Source organism: Pelmatolapia mariae, linkage group LG6 (assembly GCF_036321145.2).
Source record: "Pelmatolapia mariae isolate MD_Pm_ZW linkage group LG6, Pm_UMD_F_2, whole genome shotgun sequence".
Classification (NCBI taxonomy): domain Eukaryota; kingdom Metazoa; phylum Chordata; class Actinopteri; order Cichliformes; family Cichlidae; genus Pelmatolapia; species Pelmatolapia mariae.
The window spans coordinates 36,602,693-36,624,744 of record NC_086232.1 but is presented as its reverse complement, the minus strand read 5'-3'; the positions used below and the strand labels follow the sequence as shown (position 1 = coordinate 36,624,744).

The 22,052-nt window shown below is 39.9% G+C and overlaps 1 protein-coding gene across 3 annotated transcripts; it reads left to right on the top strand.

Annotated features, from left to right (window-relative positions):
- The first annotated feature begins 1,821 nt into the window (after positions 1-1,821).
- On the top strand, positions 1,822-22,003 carry LOC134629467 (bMERB domain-containing protein 1-like). Of its 3 annotated transcripts, XM_063476810.1 has the most exons (7): positions 1,822-2,408; positions 3,178-3,189; positions 13,057-13,168; positions 14,852-14,925; positions 16,909-17,023; positions 19,851-19,933; positions 20,033-22,003. In XM_063476810.1, exons 1-7 carry the CDS (start codon positions 2,105-2,107, stop codon positions 20,149-20,151), a joined length of 819 nt encoding a protein of 272 aa, XP_063332880.1. In that variant the 5' UTR covers positions 1,822-2,104; the 3' UTR covers positions 20,152-22,003. The 3 variants fall into 3 exon arrangements, with proteins under 3 accessions (XP_063332880.1, XP_063332878.1, XP_063332879.1); XM_063476809.1 differs by lacking the exons at positions 1,822-2,408; positions 3,178-3,189 and adding an exon at positions 9,154-9,443 and having other exon boundaries at positions 13,048-13,168; positions 20,033-21,991; XM_063476808.1 differs by lacking the exons at positions 3,178-3,189; positions 13,057-13,168; positions 14,852-14,925; ... (1 more) ...; positions 19,851-19,933; positions 20,033-22,003 and adding exons at positions 4,340-4,410; positions 4,609-4,638; positions 6,029-8,061.
- The last annotated feature ends 49 nt before the right edge of the window (positions 22,004-22,052 follow it).

The following is a 22,052-nucleotide window of genomic DNA, read 5'->3' as shown; positions in this document are numbered from 1 at the left end:
GCCCTGAAAATCTTGGAAATATGGTATCTAACCAGATTCTTACTCTGGATGGCATTACCTTGGCCTCCAGTAACACTGTGAGGAACCTTGGAGTCATTTTTGACCAGGACATGTCCTTCAACGCACATATTAAACAATTATGTAAGACTGCTTTCTTCCATTTGCGCAACATCTCTAAAGTTAGAAATATCTTGTCTCTTAGTGACGCTGAAAAACTAGTTCATGCATTTATTACTTCCAGGCTGGACTACTGTAATTCATTATTATGAGGATGTCCTAAAAACTCGCTGAAAAGCCTTCAGCTGATCCAAAATGCTGCAGCAAGAGTCCTGACAGGGACTAGAAAGAGAGAGCATATTTCTCCTGTTTTGGCTTCCCTTCATTGGCTTCCTGTTAAATCCAGAATTGAATTCAAAATCCTGCTCCTCACATACAAGGTCTTAAATAATCAGGCCCCATCTTATCTTAATGACCTTGTAGTACCATATCACCCTATTAGAGCACTTCGCTCTCACACTGCAGGCCTACTTGTTGTTCCTAGAGTATTTAAAAGTAGAATGGGAGGGAGAGCCTTCAGTTTTCAGGCCCCTCTTTTGTGGAACCAGCTTCCAGTTTGGATTGAGGAGACAGACACTATCTCTACTTTCAAGATTAGGCTTAAAACTTTCCTTTTTGCTAAAGCATATAGTTAGGGCTGGACCAGGTGACCCTGGTCCCTCCCTTAGTTATGCTGCAATAGACGTAGGCTGCCGGGGATTCCCATGATGCACTGAGTTTTTCCTTTCCAGTCACCTTTCTCACTCACTATGTGTTAATAGACCTCTCTGCGTTAGATCATATCTGTTATTAACCTCTGTCTCTCTTCCACAGCATGTCTTTCATCCTGTTTTCCTTCTCTCACCCCAACCAGTCACAGCAGATGGCCGCCCCTCCCTGAGCCTGGTTCTGCCGGAGGTTTCTTCCTGTTAAAAGGGAGTTTTTCCTTCCCACTGTCGCCAAAGTGCTTGCTCATAGGGGGTCATATGATTGTTGGGTTTTTCTCTGTACCTATGAAGCGCCTTGAGGCGACTTTTGTTGTGATTTGGCGCTATATAAATAAAATTGAATTGAATTGAATTGAATTGAATTGAATTGAACATTCATGGATACTAATCATGATCCAGTATTATTATTCTGTATAATAACTGCCTTTTTGGGGTACTTTAATTATATCTTTATGTTTAAACCTTTCTACTACAACATAAGCAGGTTTATGACTTTCATCACTTTGTAAACCTGTTATTCATTAAAACCACAAAACATGTTGAAACTGTTGTGTAGTGGTGAAACTTTTCATGCTATGCAGTCTGTATTTTGGGCATGGTGCTGCACGCTTTTGTACACTAACTTTCTACACTGTTTTTTTTTTCTTCTTCTAATCAAATATTCTTATTTCGCCACTGTGACTACAACTGAAAAACACAGTTGTAGTCTCCGTCCTTGGTAGCCTGTGTTATTATAGCCTGTGTTATTATCCCCTGTATATTGTCCCCTGAACGGACCTGCAGAGAAGATTTAGGTTTGAAGTCGAGTCTTTGATCTGTTGCCCTTGAGATGCTGGATCTATTAGCCTTGCCATGATGTAAAGAAGACATTATCTGACAGAGAAGCCTTCACACTTCACGGTCTGGTTGTTCATAAAAGCGTCACTTGAGGTAAGATCCTCGCGGTGAAGCGGACAAATTCCTCTGGAAGTTCCAGCCCCGCCCCTTCAACGCTGCTTCTGTTTTTCACGTAAAAAAGGGGGCGTAGTAAATTTAAGCAGAAGAAAGCTACCCTTGGGATTCCCAGAACACCGGCTGTCAGTCCAGTGCCGGTTACAGATGTATGGTGTTTGCCAAGCAAGTATCCTAGCTACGATTTTGCGTTTTTATAGCGTAAATTACACGAGAAACGTAAAGACTCGGTGGTAGGTGAATACTGTGATGTGGAGAGAGTGAAGACCCGTGTGTGACTGTTAAGAGTATACGCGTTTAGCTAGCACATCACAGTCAGTCGTTTTGTGGTTAAAAGGACTTGAAATAGGTTTTTATTTTCACTTAACGGGGTAACGGCAGTTAAAATAATGCTAAAGCTGTTTTTAAGACATGCCCGTCGCTTTCCGTGGGTTACCAACGTGACACTGTACGGCTGCCTGTTCGCCGGGGGGGACTTCGTCCACCAGTGGTTCTCCGGGAGGGAGACCATCGAGTGGAGACAAACACGGAACGTCGCGGTGGTCGCGTTTAGTTTCCATGGCAACTTCAATTTCTTCTGGATGCGTTTCCTGGAGAGGAGATTTCCCGGGAACTCTGTCGGGATGGTGATGAGGAAGCTGTTCCTGGACCAGACGACGGCGGCGCCCCTCGCCACCAGCGTCTTCTACACAGGTCGGTGGGCTGTGGGAGGCACAGGCTGGAGGCTTTCTGACCGCAGTTAATGGTTAATCTCACAGCTGATCGCCTCTCTGTCCATTTGTAACCAGACCCATGCCCTCTCTGTGCTCCTTTCATGTGGCGTAATATCACCGCTTGTTCCTTGTCTTGTGACACAGACGAGCAGAGGTCAAGTGAAAGACATGAAGGAGTGGGTTATTACCACTAACTGGGCGGACTACGACTGATACTGCCAGCAGATATTGCTTCATTACAGTGGTTTACTTTAGATGGGAAGTGATAAAATTCCTCCCTATCAGAACCCGGATTACAAAGGGATCTCAATCCTTGCAAGTTTTTAATAATAAATCCACAGAGGAAAAAAATCAAAGAACGCATGCTTATTTAAACATTTGACATATCTGCTGTCAAAGCTTACAATTACAGCTTTGAGAGTCGAGTCAAAGACTTAAATAACATTTAATTAAAATAATCGGATGAACAAAGACTTAGAAAGCAAGCAGAAAAGGAGAGCCAAGTCAGATTAAATGGAAAACAAATACTGAAAATAATACAAATATGAAAAATGAAATCAGAATTGCATACTTCTTTTGCTAGATTTAAGTAGATTTTTTTTTTAATTCGTCCAGAGGCCCCCCCCCCCTCCCCCTCCCCCTCCCATTTTAGTGTTTATGTTCCCCAGTATGTGCTGATGTCCAGACATAATGCAGGGGAAAAGATTTTTTGGGGGGTACCGTAGAAATGGTTTTATTCAGCAGAACAGAGCAGCTCAGTTGTTTTACAGTATTCATTACTGCTGAGCAAAAGTTGTTGTGGACTCGGGCGGTATTTTCACAATAACTTATTGTGTAGCTTGTGCTTTCATGAGGTCCAGAAGTGTCAGTAAGGCTCCAATCCACTCAAATACAATCATAACAATATACAGCAATATTGCTGGTATAAATTTATCAGAACTTGTTATTGCAGTCTGTCACAAAACCTTTCTTTTGTAACTTCTTCTCTAAAATTGCTTCTACTGCTCAAAAAAACTACAGATTTTATAACTATAACCTTAAATGTTGAAAGTGGAATAATCGGTTTTGGACATAAACTATTGAAAGTTAAATTAAAAATTAACTAGAATCAAGATAGTATAGTAAAATTAATATTTTCCCTTTTTTGTTAGGGAATAATAACCAATACATGCCAGACAGATTAAAGAATTTATTCAGAAATGGAGATGGATGGATTTTTTGAAGCCAGACCAGCACATTTAGTTAAATACTTAAACGACCTAACATGGACCTATTTGACTCACTTCAAATGTGGAAACAGTTGAATCCTTAAAAATTGAGATACAGAAATTAATGTATTTGGGGATTAGACTCAGATGACCCATCATGCCAGAATGAAATCCCAGCGGAGATATGATTTAGGACAGGACGCCCCGGAGTCTAAACGCTGCTGGTGGTGAAAATGAAAACAGAAGCTTTAATAGAGTTCTGGCTGAGGGGTTTAAACGAGATGGGGTAGAGGTGGGTTCTGTGGGAACACAGATTTAAAACATGCAAAGCAGAGGCTGATTGGCACAAAGAAGGTGGGTGAGAAAATGATTGGACTAGAGTAATGACGTCAGTATTGAGATCGACGGTACAGGGAAGCGGTAGTCGTGTAGAAAACAGAAAAGCAACTTAACACTCAGGGAGGCAGGCAGATAAGTGATTACAGATCCTCATTGAACTAACACATAAGCTTCATAAACTCCATAATGATAGTGGAAAACAGTGTACACTGGGTTATTGTACTCATTTTTGTTTCAAATGTGGCTATATGTTTATCAAGATCTTCAAAAAACATGACATGATTATTTAATATGTTTATACTGTACAAACTGCATTGGTCTTCCTGCACTGCCTATAAATCAGTCAAATCTCATGTGCCTCCAGGTGTCAGTTTTTTGGAGGGCAAAGAAGACATCTTGGAAGACTGGAGAGAAAAATTCCTGAATACTTATAAGGTGAGTCACAGACACAGGCTGTTATCTTCTAAAGTTGTGACAGTTAACAGTACCTGTGTCAAAACAGAAGAGTCCAATGTGTTCTGTGCTCAAATCCCAAACATCCGCAGTTTTATTGGTACAAACCGTTTATTACGTGCTCTTCTGATTACGTTTTCTAGTTCTTATTTTGTGCTTTGTTTGTATCTCTCTTCTCAGACAGGGCTACTGTTCTGGCCATTCATGCAGGTAAATATCACCATCATCATCATCACCTTATGTGCATTTATAATAATTGGGTGAAGCTATGTAGAGTAATTATGCAATAAAGTTCAGGGATGAAGGGTATATATAAAAACAACACATTTTTTAGTGGCTAAACAAAGTGACCTGAGCATCATTTATTTAAAATGTTACATATTCTGAGTAAGTACAGTATAATAAGAGGGACAGCTCAATGTCAACCAAATGCATTTAATTTTGTGTAATGTACTAGTTACTTACAGAGCTAGTTCATATTAGAGCTATTTGTATGTATTACAGCTATTTTTGTTGTATTTTGTAACTTTGTACTATATTGCATTATTTATGTTAATTTAGTTAGTAACTTTTGTTACTGTCTTGGAGCAACTGTGACCACATATTTTTCTCTGGGAAACCGTATTCTGACTCTGATTCAATGATCTGCTTTGCTACATTTTAACTATTTTCATCAAGCAAAGACCAAAAACAGATACCGTCAGAAATCAAAGTCCATACAGTGAGATCAGCAGAGCAAGGGGCACATGAAGGTTCAGGTTTAGACATAACAAAAAAAAAAGGACAATGCCAAGGTAGGAAGTAACACATGAAGAAAAACCAAGCTTAAGAAATAATCAAAAGACAAAATGGTAAATGTGGAGAAATGAAGGCTCACACTAAACACGAAGACGGAGACGAGGGAACTTGGAGGACAAATGCATTAGCATTAAAGGATGAGGCAAAGGAGAGAACTGAGAGGGGAATCACTGAAGACACTTAGCACAAGTAATAAACTCAAACGCAAACTGAAACTTAAACAGAAACCCAGCTAAATGGGCATCCAAAAAACTCCATGAAAACCAGATAAGAAACCTAAGTCAAATACCACAATAAAGTTACAGTTCATTGTACTGCATTAGCAGCAGAAACATGAATCAAAACACAGGATTGTAAAATGACAGCTTATTACTATGAAACTATGAAGTAAAAACAGAAATAAAAGATCCTGTAGTATCACAAAAATTAATCTCACCTTCAAAAACGGCAGTGGGCTCAGTGGGTGAGCAAGCGACGATATGCCGTATGACTAGAGAGCAGTAGGACCGGGTTTGAATCAAACCCTTAGCCCTTAGCTGCATGCTAAGACATGTCTTCCCCTCTCTCTCTGCCCGCTTTACTGTCTGTCTACACCGTCTCTATCCCATAAAGGCTGATAAAAAATAAAGGCTAAATACGTATCTGGGAAAGTGTTTTTCTGTGTTTCTTACGTACTGTATTGGGTCATTGTCCACACCTTTTACCCTCCAGTTGCTATCCATACCACTGTGTTAAATAGCAATCAGCAGGCATTTATGACATAATAGTGATGACAATATGCTGTTATCTCAATTTCTCTCAGTTTCTGAACTTTGCCTTGGTGCCTCTGTATGTGCGGACCACCTTCACTGGCTGCTGTGCCTTCGTCTGGGCCACTTTCTTGTGCTTCTCACGTCAGACCGGTGACGGCACAGCTGGTGCTGCGCTGGCGTGGATGTTCCCTCATAAAGACGATGATGCCGAATACACTAAAGAGAAAGTAGACTCAGAGGACAAGGTGGATGCCCCCAGCAAAGGGACAAGACCATGTAAACCCACACAGTAGCAGAATCAGTCGTTTTTATGGAAGTTGACAAAACGTCACGTGGACTAGTGGACTGCGGTCTAACTCAGCTGATGTTACACTAACACTGCCAAGGTCACAGGTCGAAGACTCGGTGAGATAAGTGCTGAAAAAACCTCCAGCATCTTGACTGTATATGCAGAATATTTGTATTATTTATGCAGTATAGCAGCTCTGTGGGAAAACATTAGGATCTATCCTTCCATACCACAGTGACTATGACCACCGGCTCTTTTGTTCGTTTTTATTAATGCCATCTTGTGTTTGTTCCACAAGTAAGGTTCTTTTTTTTTTAAATTTTAACTTGATTTGCTTGATTTGCATCAAAGTGAAAAACTGAATAGTGTACAAACGATTTCCACCATGTGGACACTGGCAGCTAATTTATTAGCTTAGAATTTTAATTAATGATAATTTGAGTCGCATTTTAAACATTTCAATCTCAGCTTAACCTTTCATCTTTGGCTGAAAGAGTGCCTGATCGCTAAGAAATATCCCAAATGTTTCCAGTTTACATTTTAGTACATGATGTACCGAATACAAACATACCCAGGTACCAGTTAGGACTGTCACAATGTACGATTTTTACCTCGCATGATGTTCATGGTCAAAATAATTCACTGATATTATTACAAAATCCATAAAAAACATCAACAAAAATAAAACTAAAGCAACAAGAAAGTCTGTAAGAATAGCTGTACAAACATGAAAGTAATAACAACTACAAAATTATCATAGTTTCAGTTTTAAACATCACTGTTATTATGAATAACATCTATCATGATATTGTTTTTTATGTTTTTATTATTAATTTATAGGTAGGTCATTTTTACATAAGAACGCTAATGAACTGAGTGCACAGTATGAATCCATTCAAGCACAAGAAAAATGTAATCAACACTAAAGCAGATCTGAAAACACAGTTTTGATTTGCACATTTTCAGTCATCGTCACTTCACTATTTAATATGCAGTACTGAGAAAGTTAAGGGTTATGCCGTGTTGGTCTAATAATAACTGGGAAAGCTTGTCTCAAACATCCATTTACTTGAAAGGAAGAAATGTTGCCTGCCTGTTGTTGTAACCTTTGTTAATATTATACCATCGCATGGGCTCAACCATCTCTATAAATATTACTTTATAGATACTTTATAGAACTTGCCTGCATAAAAAATGTTAAATCAGACGCCTCTGGCTTTTATAAATAGAGTGCAGCTAGAGTACAGCAGTTTGTTATGTTATATATAGACTTTAAGGGCATACTTCTCTTTTCTGTTTCACACAGATAATTAACTTTTTCTTTCTGTTTCCATGTACTACTGGAATTCATGGAGAGCTTTTTTGGTACGTTTGAGCCTAAAATATAGTTTGCGATTACATATTCATTCTGGGTGTGTGTGGCTATAATATTTCATCTGTCTCACAAGACGAAATTAGTGCTGTTAATAACATATTAATATATGAAGCATTGCTGGATCTGAGGTAAAGAAAACATTTTAATCACTACTGTATCTTTTATCAGAGATTCTTTAAATTGTATCCTTATTAAAGTAGTATAGAGTGTATGTTTCTTAATAATAACTTACGATTTCCTGACTGTATGTGTGCTGATACCCTGGAGCTGAAATGTCCAAGAAATGAATATTCCTTTTGTTTCTATCTGTATGCTATTTTTCCACAGTCAAAACCTTCTGTTTTTACTGGTTTTGTTGTCACAGAGAACAAATGGCTGCTGTTGACTGTGAAAACTCATCTAATTACTTCTGCACTAACCGCTGAAAATATAGTAATAATATTTATTGTTGAATAAATTGAAAAAATGTCATTAATTTATTGTTGGATTTTTTTTCTTTTTACTGAGTACAGTGAGAACACCATTGTAGCTTGTTCTTGTACCTACAACAGAACAATGGTCAATAGCCTCACAGGTTACTTCACAAAAGGTGCCTTTTGTTTGTTTTGGCTTGAGTTCAAGAGGAAAATCCCCCCTATGGATTACTTGCCATTTAGATGGACTACAGGTATTTTGAGAATATGTCAATCAAAGCTTGTATATAAAGCACTTCCCATTCTGTAGCCTTTGTACGCACTTTTTCAAGTTAGTAAACTTAAAAAATGAAGCTTCCTTTTTTCCATTAAAGTGGTTTCTAAATTTGTAACAGATTGTTCAAATAGATGTTTGCCTGATTTTCCGTAAAGCAAACTGACCAGCTGTGTGAAAACACCTGCTTCTTAACCTTTGTCAGTTTTATATGCATGTGAGTCAAAGAAAAGCCAAAGGAGACGAATTGTTGAAGCACTCTCACCAGAGACAGTATAATATTAAATTATTAACTTGCAATACACTGAAAACAATCATAAAAAACATTAATGTTCACTAAAAAGTATGAAAATTAGTGGGCCTATTGTTTTCAGATAACGTATCCTTTACTTATCCCTGAAGTTGGAAAACGGATTTATTACAACAGTTCATTAAGTTCATCATAACGAGTAACAAAATAGCTGAAAAAGCAGAGTAATAAAAATATTTCAATAAAATGACAGGGTTGTTTATATATATATATATATATATATATATATATATATATATATATATATATATATATATATATATATATATTAGTGTGTATGCGCGCGCACTTCTATTCAGTGGAAAGCCTGCATTTGCGAAAGACGGATAAGTGGAAGAAGAAACATAAATAAATTTGTATATATAATTGTATATATATGAAATTTCAATTAATAAATAAAACATAGGTAAATATTTAGATTAGGTTGTGTGTTTTATTTTTTAATTTCTTTTGCCCTCTTGTCTCAATGCGTTCTCGGTGCTAGTGGGTGTCTCCCAGCCTTTACATTCCTGGCCGCACTGCGCATGCTCTCTACATCCTCTCCATCCACACGTCGAAGGACTTGAAACCTCGAATAAAGATGCTCAACGTCTCGGGTCGCTGGAGCCTTGTCACCGGGTGAAATTTGACTTATCTGAAAGGTCGCACGCACTCAGAGACGAGACGCAGAAGGACGACATCGTTTCTCGGTTTCGGCGCGCGTGCACTCCACCGACATGGAACTGAAGAAATCTATATCGGACACCGAGCGCGCGCTCAGGAGCTACGGAGCTGTGTCGGAAACGGCGTGGACAACGGACAAAGGTGAGCGTCGTCAACGAAAAACAATAAAATAAAAGGGAATAAAGACAAAATCGGGAGGTGTGTGGCGGGAAACGGGCAGCTGTGGTCTCAGCTTTTCTTCAGTGTGTGTTTCGCTGTCAGGATGCCCAGTCAGCACTTAGAGTTTAAATGGTTAAAGCGTGACTCACAAAAGGTTTGGGATGGGATCAATAGCGCTGCCTTGGTACTAAAAAGCGTATTACTTCCCTTATGTGCAAACCGTGGGTAGCATATTGCGCCCTTTGTTAATGAATTTTAACCACTAAGGGTCTCGGACGCAGCGCATTTGCAAACTTGTGGTTATTTGATTGTGAGCTGATAAGCATGCAGCAGGAGCACTAGCTCTGAGTGATCAGCCTGCTCCTCTGCTCTAATCAGTGTACGTATATCTATGGGAAAGGGCTCAAGAGGCAGCTTTAAAAATGTTGTTGTTAACTCTATTCCCCACTTTCAGTGATTATTTATGGGATTCATTTTGCGTAGCTGTGTTGGTGAGACTCAGAAGTACCAATAATAAAATATAACAACAACAAATTAAAGCTTCAAGTGTGATAATAGAGCATAAGCTGCAAAAAACGCCAAACAAGACATTAAATTCAACATCACACGATCCTGTCTTATTTGTTCTATTCAAGGCTGCATATAAAATGCACACTCTGTCATTTATTAAGTAGTGTCTGAAGTAGCTCAGAGCTCTGTCTCCTCTTCAGATAGCTTTTTTCTTCAGCAACTGATGAAAATCTATTCAAATTAAAGTGATATGAAAAAAAGAGGAAAATCCTCCCCATGGAAAGCCAGACTCAATAAAATATTTGCTTGGCATTCGTGGTTGTTAGATGATTGATTAATCTATTTTTATGTCACATGCCTAATGGATTTCATCTTTAGTCAATACCACGCATGTTAGATGATAAAATGAAATGGTTGTTTAGTTTTAATGCTGATTTGGATTTGTGCCTGTGGCAATATTAATGCACAGTCATGATCAAATGAAATCATTCAAACGCAAAGCTTCGGGATGGGCATAAAGCAGCAAAAACAGAGTTTGTTTACATCGTCTTAGATGTTTCTGTTATTTTGTCCCATTCTCGTGTGATAAAAAGTGTTTTAGTGACGTAGCTGAATGACGAAGCTAGAGAAATATAAGAGACTTCAGAAGTGTCCCTAATGATTCCAGTCATCATCATCACAGGGGAGTAGTGTGTGAAGAAACTTCCAGATTAAGTCTGAGAAGAAAATGCAGAGGATATTTTTAGAAACAGATCCAGCCATTGCTCTCTCGCTCTCTCGTTCTCTTTCTGCTACAAAGACAAACATACAGGCAGAAAACAACACAGAGGTACAACAAAGGCAGCTCCCTGCAGGTTTGTGTCCATCTATTAGGCAAATAGTACACATGTTTGCCTTGCACTTTCTATTTTGTGCCCACCATCTGTTTTTTTTTTTCTTTTTTTCCCACTGGAGGGGGGTGTGGTCCAGCAGCAGTGTGTACAGTGTGACTGCAGCATGTGTCAGGGGGTGTCTGCATTCGATGTCATACAGGCACTGACATTTCCCTGTTGTTAAACCCCATGGGGCTGCTGCAGTACACACGATCCTGACTCTCAGGGCTGTTGGCCTCATTAAGTCGTAATCCTGAAGTACACCAATGAGCCAGTTAGTTTTAATGAAACTGGGGTAGTTCAGGTGTGGTTTACATTGGCTGGCAATGTGAGGAGCAAAACTGCCCTGTGATTTTGTTGTTAACCTTACCTGTCTCTGAGGAAAGCGCCACTTTTAATTATATTAGCATTTAATTACTTATAGTGTTTTTAGTGCTCAGTAGGTGTTAGCGGCTTGTTGGGTTCAGAGAGAGCTGTTAAGACATTATTGAGCTGGCACTTTGCCACTTTTAATGGTCTGCACACCAAGCTGCATTAGGTCCTGCCTAATGCAGCTTGGTGTTATTGATGATGAACACGTGGCTGTAAGCGAGACAGACGAACGTGCGAGGAAAAAGAAAGAAACAGTAAAAAAAAAAAGAGGAGAGAGAGGAAACGCGTGTAAAACTTTAGTTCGTATGTCGCCGATACAAACTTTCGCAACTGCGTCTTTTGTCAGCAGACGTGTCAGATGGTGATTCAACATCAGCAAGGCACAAACAAAGTGCGCCCTCCTGTGCAGACTTCTGTCTGCTGTGGTGAGTCAGCTCCGTCCTCAGCAAGCATCCATGAAAAGTATCACAAACACAGACTGCAGTTTGTGTTGCTGCAGGAGGACGGAGGGCTGATCCCGACCCTCTAATATTACGGTACATACTTTGAATAAATCATGCGTCAGAGTGTGTTATAGACGCAAATAACTGTTTAATCAGGTGTATTGTGACGTGGCATCTGTAGTCTGGACATTATGTCCTGTTGTCCTGGCATCACTTCACAGCCTGAGTGGGAAGAAGGAATGACAGACACTTAGAATACTTGTAATTTCCATATAGAGAAGTGAGTATTTATATGAGAAGTTCGAGTAAGGTACACTATATAACTGTGTCTTTTGAGACACTTTTACACAGTAGTATTTTTATCATAACAATACTTTTATGTAATTTCCAGTTTAATATGTTTATTCATCCATTCTACTACAGTAGCTTTGCATAATTAGCAGTAATAAAAATCTTTATTTACTTTACACCGAGCTCCCCTTCAGCCAGGTACAACACTTCCCATAATGCAACTTTGTAAAGTTCTTCATTGGTCTCTTTGTCAAAGCCTTGGTGACCCAGGCTTTCTCTTCTGAGGAGGAAATCAGCACACCACCATGCTAAACACTTTCACACACACAGAACATAGATAGGTTTTCCATATTGGCTGGATTTATGCTGTTGTCCGTATGCTGAGCCGCTTCATCAGGTGCTGCGGCATTTTTGTGGTCGGTGCATTGACGAGTGCAATAAGTGGTTTGTCTGTATAGTAGCTGCAATGTTTCTGCATGTTACTGGCAGAGATGGAGTGTGAGGTCAGTTCCAGCTTGGGAAGAAATCAACGAGAAGCCACAGCTGGTCATCGGTCCGTGCTGAAAGTGCTTTTTCTGTCTCTTTGGAAAATACTTGTAATATATTCCTGGTTAATTCCTTTCTTATGGGTGATTGGGAGCTTTCAGAAAAAAAATCTGTAATTTATGGCTGAAGCACTGCTTTGATTTTAAACTTCAGATCACCTAACTCAATTACCCACACCTCTTTCTCTCCAAATATCATGCTCTTGGGTGCAGTGATATGACATGTCACACCGAGAGGAGGTGAGAAGTGAGTTTGCCAAGAAGCTGACGGTATGAGAAAGTTTTCAAGGATGAAACGAAAGGAGTGAACTTTCCAATGCACATGTGACATCAAATCAAAGGAATGAGGACTTTAGAGCTTTAATTAGATGCGACCACTGGAAGTAGGCCATGTGTAGTACGTGTTCTCTGTAATTTAAACCAAGCAGGCATGGTTGAACTGTGAAGGAGTGTCCAGAGTGAATAAAAATATGGTTCAAGAATGTCTTGTAGGTCTGTCTTCTTTTATTGCATTGTTTTTCCTCTGTTTATCTTCCCTCCCTCTTCCTCTCAGGTCACTCAGATGTGTCAATGGCAGAGAGCACGATGTCTCCGGAGGAGATCGAGGTGGAGATGGCTCGTATCCAACGCCTGCGGGAAGTCCTGGTGCGCAGAGAGTCAGAGCTGCGCTTCATGTGAGTGTCTGTGTTTTTTCTGAGACCAGAGGTTCGCCTTTTTTTAAGGTAATTTTTTTTTAACCGAGACACAGTTGATACTCTTAATACAACACAAAGGCATGCGTGTTACTTCCTTCACACATACATTAAGCTTGGTGCTCAATATTTAGGGAAGCTGTCGATTTGTCCATTGATTATTCCGAGGGCTGGACATGCATGTAGCAGCTGAATGAGTCATCACTGATGGACTCACTGGCCTCTTAGCTTAAAGGATTATAGATCACTGCTGAAAAATAAGTTTTAACAGCATTATATACCTACTCAGTGTATCTTTTTAAAACTAAAAATGGAAATACAAGGCTTTGTTTATTTTTGTGCAAAACTATATCCACATTTCTCACCAATGAACCGTGCATTTTGGGGGGTAACTGCATGTTTAGTATCTGCCCAGTGATGGTCGAAGTATCAGATGAAGCTGATAAAGATTTAAAAAATCTCAAACTGTTGCACTGTAATAAAAAGCCCACTTGCAGGGCTTAATTAGGCCACCATGCTGCTTATTGCTATCTCTCTGCTGTCCGTCCTCACGTGCAGGCACAGACACACCAAGTAGCAGATGGTGTGTCAAAGGTTGCTGGAATCTACAAATACCGATGAGAGAGTAAAACACAAGGCAGAGGAGGGAGATATACAGAGCGAGGGATCTAGGAGGGGAGAAAGGAGAAAGAGGGAGGTGTAAAACACAGCAACTGGGATACATGCAGGGAGGAGGAGGAAGGAGGCAGGAGGCTGTGGCTGAGTCATCGTCCTGATCTATCACAAGGAGAATTAAATCTTTGGTAGCTGTCACTGCTGCACACACATACACACACACACACACACACACACTCACACGTAGACAGGGATTTAGGGAATAAAAAGGGAAAATGCCGAGGCCCCAAGGGTGAGACATGAGGGCTACAGGAAGCACAGAGAGCATGCAGGATTGATTTTTTTTGTTGTTGTGTGTTTTCCGTCTCGACACACTTAACACACTCACTCCTGATGTGTGAGCTCGAGGCTATGAAATCTTAATGACAAGAACAAGAGCGGAGTTTATTCAACAACATCCAGCTAATGGTGATTATTTAGAGATTAACACTGAAACTGTTTGCTAATGAATTAATAAGTTCAGTGACAGAAATGAATTGAATGTGGGTAATTTATTCTGAATAATAAAAAAACATTCGGAGTGCTTTGGTGGGCTCGCTTTTTAAAATGTTTGTTAACTGAATGTGTTTTGAATGGCTTTTTATATCAAGAGAAGTGATGTGAAGACTCTGTTGTACTCGAGGAAATTGTGGGAATCGTTTTTGTGTAGCAAAACTGATAAAATGGCAGGTTCGGAAATTGGCAGCTTTAGAGATAAAGTCAGAAAATTAGTTGCAGAAAGCTAAATTCTTCACCTCATAAAGACTTAATATAAAAAAAGCCCCGCTTGTTAGATTAGAAAATCCTTCAAACTAATTATCCAGCTCCTCTACATCAGATTATTATTTATTTTCTTCAGGATTCCTTATTATACAGTGTAGGTCTGCCTGACGTCATGTCAATCAGATAAATATGTCAGAAATGGAAGTGGAAGCAGCTAATAATATCAGTTTGTCTGTAATCTGATGGAAGCCAGCGCTTTACTTTTATTTCTCCCTTTTATCTTTTCAGGATGGATGACATTCAGCTCTGCAAAGACATCATGAGTTTAAAGCAGGAGCTAAGGCAGATTGTCGCAGTACCAGGTACAATTAACAGTCACTCATGGAAATTCAAAATCAGGCGATAAAGAACTCACAGTTGTTCCTCTGCATGCAGAACTGTCCACACTCTCTGTTTAGACTTGACCAAAAATAGATCTTTTGATAGAAAGTGCAGCTCACAGGAGGCCTATCGCCTCTGCGAGTATCATACTGATTTATAGGACGTGTCGTAACAATAAACGACGCAGGATTGATTGTAAGTCCCAGGGACACAGTGAGGTTATGAGGGAGAGATAAGCATACACACACACACTCACAAACACATAAACATCCATGCATCATCACTGCTGAGGGAGGTTTTCCAGGCAAAGAGTCTAAAATGAATTTCAGTAAACACTCATTTACTGCCTGCATGTTTTCATTGTGCAAAAACGGAATCAAATATTAGCCTACAGTCACTTCCAGTGTTGCCTGTATCAGAAATGCAGCGAGAATGTGCTGAAGTGGCTGACTGACGTCAGCTGCATCGCACATAGCAACCCAAATGCGTACATGAGGCTATGCATAGAGAGAACCTGGCAACAGCAGGAAAACACGCCTCCTCTGAGCGCATGTACATCATGTGTCAGTGTGTGCCAGTGTGTGTGTGCAGGAGGGGCTGGTGTCGTGTTCAAGGATGCACACATGAGGATCAGGACTGACCTGTCAAACGCTGCCTGGATTTTATTTTACCACTTTGACAACCCAGCAGCATATACGAAATAACAGAAACACCCTGACAATACAATAACACAGTCCAGCATGAGTAGTTCTAATTTAGCCTGTGTGAAGGCTAAATTTTCCCCACAGCTTGAATGAAGTAAATCCCTGAAGGGAATCTGGGTCTCGACTAGTTTGATGTGTTTTTTTAAAGAATTTTCTCATTTAAATTCCTTGTGTATTTGTGGGAAATTTATAAGGAATCTTCAATTTTGAGATCCAGATAGATTTAAAAAATAATGCCTTTTAATGGGCTCGGACTCACCTCTGACAGAATTACTTCTTTGGGAATGCGGCTAAGAAACAAGACAAACCAAATCAGTCAAATAGCCCCCTTTGGAAGAAGTAATTGAAGTACTGCAAGTACAGCACAAACGTAAATCAGATAAAGAGTAGTATATAACTAGTTTTGCCAACATTGATCAACATAGAAGGCTGCGCGAGAAAAACAGAAGTGTCTTGAGCTGAGGTGTGTTTTATTTTTTTCTAGCTTTAATTCATAGGAGAGAAGATATGTTACTTTCTTATCACATAAATTATTAATAGGATCGCATTATAACATAGTGTTCCTTTTATTTTGTCCACTTGCCACCTAGTCTGCACTGTCCTGTAAAATCTCACTGACATTCCCTTGTGCCAAAAGTGTTGTGTATGCTGTTAAGGGGGTTCTGGTATCCCATTACTCCATTCCAGGACAAAAGGAGTCATGTGACAGACCCAGCTACCTCTCCTGCGCCTGCTCCTCTGACTTTGGATTATGTGTCTAACCCGTGCATCCTTCAGGCTGTCCTGCCCCCTGAGAGCTTCGCTCTGTAGCTGCACTGCTCCATGTTAGAAAAAGCTGGTTTTAACAGTCATTTTTCATCCGCTTTTTCTCAAATAGCCTAGATATCAGCATTGCCAGACAGCCTACCTCTGCAGCCATGTGTCGATGTGTCCTTTTCTGTTTTTACATACATCTGATTTGGTCTGTTAGTGTATAGTCTGTGCTTTGGAGTGTGAAGGTTAGCTCTTTGAGGCAGGACAATACTGATGCTTGCAGATGCTTAATCCTTCAGCCAGCAAAACCAAAAAGAAGGCTCACGAGCATTTGCATAATTGAGTGAGTGCCTTATTTGTTATAAATTATGCATGAGTCAGAATTAAGGATCTGTTTTGTGATGTGACTCAGTGTTAAAGAGAATCTGACATTCCTGTAGGGTCGGTCTGTAGACATCAGATGAGTTGCTGCTGCCCGTCTTATTTTCTTCCTTGTTTTCCCCCCAGAGAAAGAAAAAACCAAGAAGCACAGGCAGCGAGAAGAGGAACTGATCCTGAAGATCCATAAACTGGTGCAGAAGAGGGATTTTCTGGTCGACGATGCCGAGGTGGAGAGATTAAGGTACAGCCCTCCTAAGCACTGAGCACAGCTCATATCTGGGATGACGTCTCTGTGTGCTGACTGTCTGTTTACTCAGATACCGCTGGCTGTTTATTTCTTCATTTGATCCTCATAGAAGAGTTGAGAAACAGCAGGAAGGAGACTCATTAGAGTAAATGTGTAGCGCGAATGTGAACTTGACTGAAGACGGCGAACGGGGGTCACTTCATCATCACAGGAGTAATAGCTGTGTGTGTGGGAGGGAGGCTGACTGATGACTGTGGCTCTGCATTGTCTGCTCCCCCAGATAACCCACAGAGTGTGACACAGCGATAACTTTCAGATAGGCAAGATAATGGGTTTAAATCACAGCGTGAACAAATGTCTGTGGGACTCAAAAGATTAATTTTGAAACTGTGCCTTCAGATTGTTCTGGGTTATTTTGGTGTCATTATAATCATTTTTTGTGACAGTACTGAGTCACAACCAAAGAGTCTTAAACGTGATTATCTTCTATCAAAATCAGTGCCACATGTAGCATTAGATTACGTCCAATCGTGTGTTCTCTTTAATTTCAGGTAACAGAGCTGCAAAGATAAATCTTTAATTTTACAGAAACTGCTGGTCTACTGGGAGTTTTCCCCCACAGGCATCTCTAGAGTTTATTGAGAAGATATCCAAAATGCCTTGCTGAAGCCCGAGGTTAATAGCCAGACTGCTTTAGGCTCATAGTTAGGCAAAAGTAATTCAAATAATAACTTGTTACAACACTATGCAGAAGAACATGTCTGAACATACAACATATTGAACCTTGAAGCAGATGAGCTGCAGCAGCAGAAGACCACACCAGGTGCCACTACTGTCACCTAAGAGCAGGAATCTGAGGCTAGTTTGTCAGTTGGGCTGCTGCTGGTTATGTAATGATGTGAGGGATATTTTTATGATACTTCGGGGCCATTAGTACTAATTAAGCATGGTTTAAAATGCCAGGTCACCCGAGTATTGTTGCTTACCGTGATTTCCTGAACTTTACTCAAATTGTCTCTGCAGTCACCCGATCTCAGTCCAACAAAACACCCCTGGGATGTGATAGCATCATGGATGTGTGATGCCATCATGTCAATATGGACCAAAATCTCTGAGCACCTTGTTGACAAGCTTTTTGTTGTGCCACAAGAATTAAAACAGTTGTTAAGGCAAAAGAGGTTCCATAATGTTACTAGTAAGGTGTCAATAATGACGTGGCTGGCGAGTGTATGTTTCTATATTTCCTATAAATTTGTTCAGAGGAAGCATATTGAAACCAAAATTCTCATTTAGGTCAGCAGATGTCATTTTGTTGAGTGTTTGAAGTCCAGTACAAAACTAAATGGTAGCCAACAAGCTCCTTCCTAATATAATTTAGTGAGCTACATGATTAAGAGTCTGAAAGACAGAGCAGATACAGAACCTAATAATAATCTTAATTTGTACTTCAATAAGGATGAAAGCATATTTATAGATCCTGATGACCAAAACGTCTCTGAATGTAGACCAGAGAAGGACAGAAAAACATTTTTATTATGCCTCTCTGGCTTCTGTGTTCCAGCCAAGAATCTGTTTTCTTTTTCGCTTCTTTTTGTCTTTAAATATATTTAAAACTGACCTCCGCCTCAAAGTGAAATTAACAGAAAAAATTGATTATTTGTTGCCTTCTTCATCTTCAGATTTTATTGCAGTTCGCAGGTTACAAGAGCTCATGACTGCTTTGAAAACAGAAATATTGGATATATAAAATGTGCTCAGTAGATCTTACATTTTATTACTAAACTAATTATAGTTAATTCAGGACCACTGTAGTCCAAGGATTATTATTTCACTGAGCAGTAATTCATGTTTAGCAGCGTAGCTCTGTTCTGGAAGAGGCGCTCAAAATATTCTCAGCTGATCGGGTCTGGACTGTATTTGACAGATTTCTTTTGGACTAGTGCAAGTCCAGATACTGGTGGAGTTGATGTAGTAAAGTCATGGAAACTTTGGCTGAAATTTTCTTGGCATCTAGGAGGATGAGGTGATGATTGAGAGGTGAAGGGTTAAACGTTGGTAGGTCTGAAAAGGAAGATTGACAGAAGGAGCAGAGAGTGATTGACCTGAAGAGTGTGAGCAAGAAAGATAACATGACGTCAGTACAGTGACGTCAAAAGAGTGAAAGAAGCGATTTTGACAGAGTGGGGAAAAAGAGGCAGACGTGACAAATAGAATAGAAAGAGACAGAAAGTGTTCATACATACTCGGATAAAGACAGGAAGGAGCAGATGTATGCTGAACTGACTCCAAAGCTTCAAAACAAGTAAATATGTTCCACTGGTGTATGTAGGCAGTGAGAGTGGATAACCCTGATATGATTCTGACTGACCACGTGGCAGCCAGTTAGATCAAAGTCTGCACAAAGGAAGGGGAAAGGTAACAGAGATAAAGCCTGTTTTTTTTATGAAAGATAAGTCTGTAATTGTTCAAAGTAATAAAAAAAAACCCTGGTTGTTTCAGACAGTAGGCTTCACCAAGGCCCACTATAAGATGAGGATTATCTTGAATTGTAAAGCATGTGTGCTCACTTTAATAGAGATTAAGAAGAAAAATACAGAGCTTGAAATGAACAGACGAAGGAATTTTAAAAGTTGGTAGTCTCTTAAAACAACCCCCCAGATGTTTAGCTTTGAAAATGAAAATGAATAGTTTTGAAAATACCAATAACTGTGGCGCAGCCATGCTGTCCAGTCAGTCAGTCCAGTAGTGCTGCTTCAGTCAGATAAAAGCAGACATTTTCTGAATTTCATTCAGACTAAGATGTGGATGTTTTGTACCTCAGGGAGAAAGAGGAGGACAAAGAGATGGCGGAGTTCCTCAGGCTGAAGCTGATGCCTCTGGAACAGAAGCTCAAAGTCACACAGAGTGAGTGAGAGGTTAAAAATAACTCATGCACACCATCTTAAAGAGACAAGAGCATTGTATGTGATTATGTCTCTTTTTTCCCTCTCCTTTTACGACAAGATCCTCCAAAGCCCAAGAGACAAATCCCCGAGCCGCCTCCCAACAAGCCATCCATCACCAAGTCAGGAGCGGCCATCATTAAGGACTGCTGCGGAGCCACCCAGTGTGCTGTAATGTAACTGACCCAAACCTGCTTATGGCCCCGACCCTGTGTCAGACACCACACTTACATCACACGACATGACGTACATCACTTCCTGTTACTCGGAGAGTCACAGTCAACCACGAAACTGTTCAGGTATCAGATTCGTAGCTTAGTTTGCAAGAGGTTGGGAGCTGATCCCCGGTCGTTATTTAAGGGAAACTTTTATAGTAAGGAGCTTTTAACCAAGATCATGAAATAAAGGGAAAGGAAGCTGTGAAGAGAACTGTAAATAAAAACTATGTTAAAAGTGTTGATTTATTTATTCAGTCAGTTTTCAGATTGGTTAATTCCATCATGACAGGTTCAATGAGGATGGATCTCATCTGCAGAGCTACAAGCACAATGTCCATAAAGTGAACTGAATGCTGGGGTTCTCTGACAGGAAAAGAGAAAAGCTGATGTCTGACGACGGGTATTCATTCTTCATTTAGTGCTTAAAATCCAACCAGTGAATCTCTCAGTTGCTACATTTTATCATTTTCCCCAGGTGGGACAAACACAGGTGGCTCTGAAAAACAGTATGGCTCCCTGTTAAGGGACTTATGCAAACTGATTTATATATGCTAATGAGGAGAGGGAGCCAGTGGATGATTTTTCTACAAGTGCTGAGCAATATTCTCAAACAGCAGTTTAATTCTTAAGGCATTTACAAATTAAACAAAGACTCAATGCTGAACAAACTTTTCCACTGACGTGCTGCCAGTGCCCGTGTGTTGAACTGGTTCTGTATGAAAGAGACTGATGCCAGTGCCAAAAATCTGATACAATACTGTTGCCAAGCCGGAAGTTGAAACCACTAACATCAGGGTGGAGATACAAGAAATGTAGAGATTATTCACCTGTTCATTCTGTCCACAGTGCCCCCCCACTGAAATTACTCCAACCTTTGCTACATAACATCTGGTTCATTCTCAGATCTGTGGAAATGTCAGCTGGTTCTCAAAGGCTCTATGCAGCACGGCATCAGTGGAAACCAGATTAAAAATGAGCTCATATTAGGCTCAGTGCTAGTTAGCAATGTGCGTCCTATAAGAGAGGTCCAATTATGTTTCTGGAGTGAGTTCACTGAGAATCATCAAAACTCTTGTATATCAGAACAGCATTTAAATGGAAATATGATGGGTATAAACAGGATATAATAATAGACATATGGATGGCTGGTTTTGGGAGAAAAGTTAACAATTCATTTTGAGATAGAAAAAGTAAATCCATTTACATCTTGAGGTGTTCTGGGGAATCCTCTAAATCAAATTTTATAGATGGTAGTAGAATAAAACTGGAAGAAAAATGCATCTAAACTTTTTCCCAACACAATTTATAGAGAGTGCCAACTAGCATCCAGCCTAATGACTCCCCTTTATAGTTTTCAGGAACCCCTTTCATGATGACTTTAATGCCTGTATATGCCAACACTTGATCTTCCATCATCACACTTACCCTCTTCCCAAAATCAGCACATCAGAGGCCATATTAAGATCTGCATCATCAGCTACCAGGAAGTGTTCACTGTGGTAGTGTGACATCATTCATAGTCATTCTGGATATTGCAGAGAAACATCATGCATCCTTTGAACTTAGTCTTGCGTTTTTAAAATGATAAAACTCCAGGAAATGAATGCAACTCTGCTGTAAATGCCTCCAATAGATGGTGTGTGAGTGTATTTAGGACTTTAGTGTGACTCATGTCAAGCAAAGTGTTGCTCTCTGTCACTTTACCTTCGTTCTGATAACTTAGCATTCTGTAGTTGTAGTGGATTTATGAAGGTCCTAATGTCAAAGTATTGAACAAATATGCAGAAAATAAGCTGAAACTACCTGTACATACATGTTTAAATAAAGAGCATCTTTCAGGAACTCACTGTGTGCGTGTTTGAA

Bases quoted from the DNA above. Each gene is read 5' to 3' on its own strand.
- LOC134629467 (XM_063476810.1), top strand. From the start codon at position 2,105: ATGCTAAAGCTGTTTTTAAGACATGCCCGTCGCTTTCCGTGGGTTACC. The intron at 14,926-16,908 runs GTACAATTAACA...TTTTCCCCCCAG, and splicing joins GCAGATTGTCGCAGTACCAG to AGAAAGAAAAAACCAAGAAG. The intron at 17,024-19,850 runs GTACAGCCCTCC...TTTGTACCTCAG, and splicing joins GCCGAGGTGGAGAGATTAAG to GGAGAAAGAGGAGGACAAAG.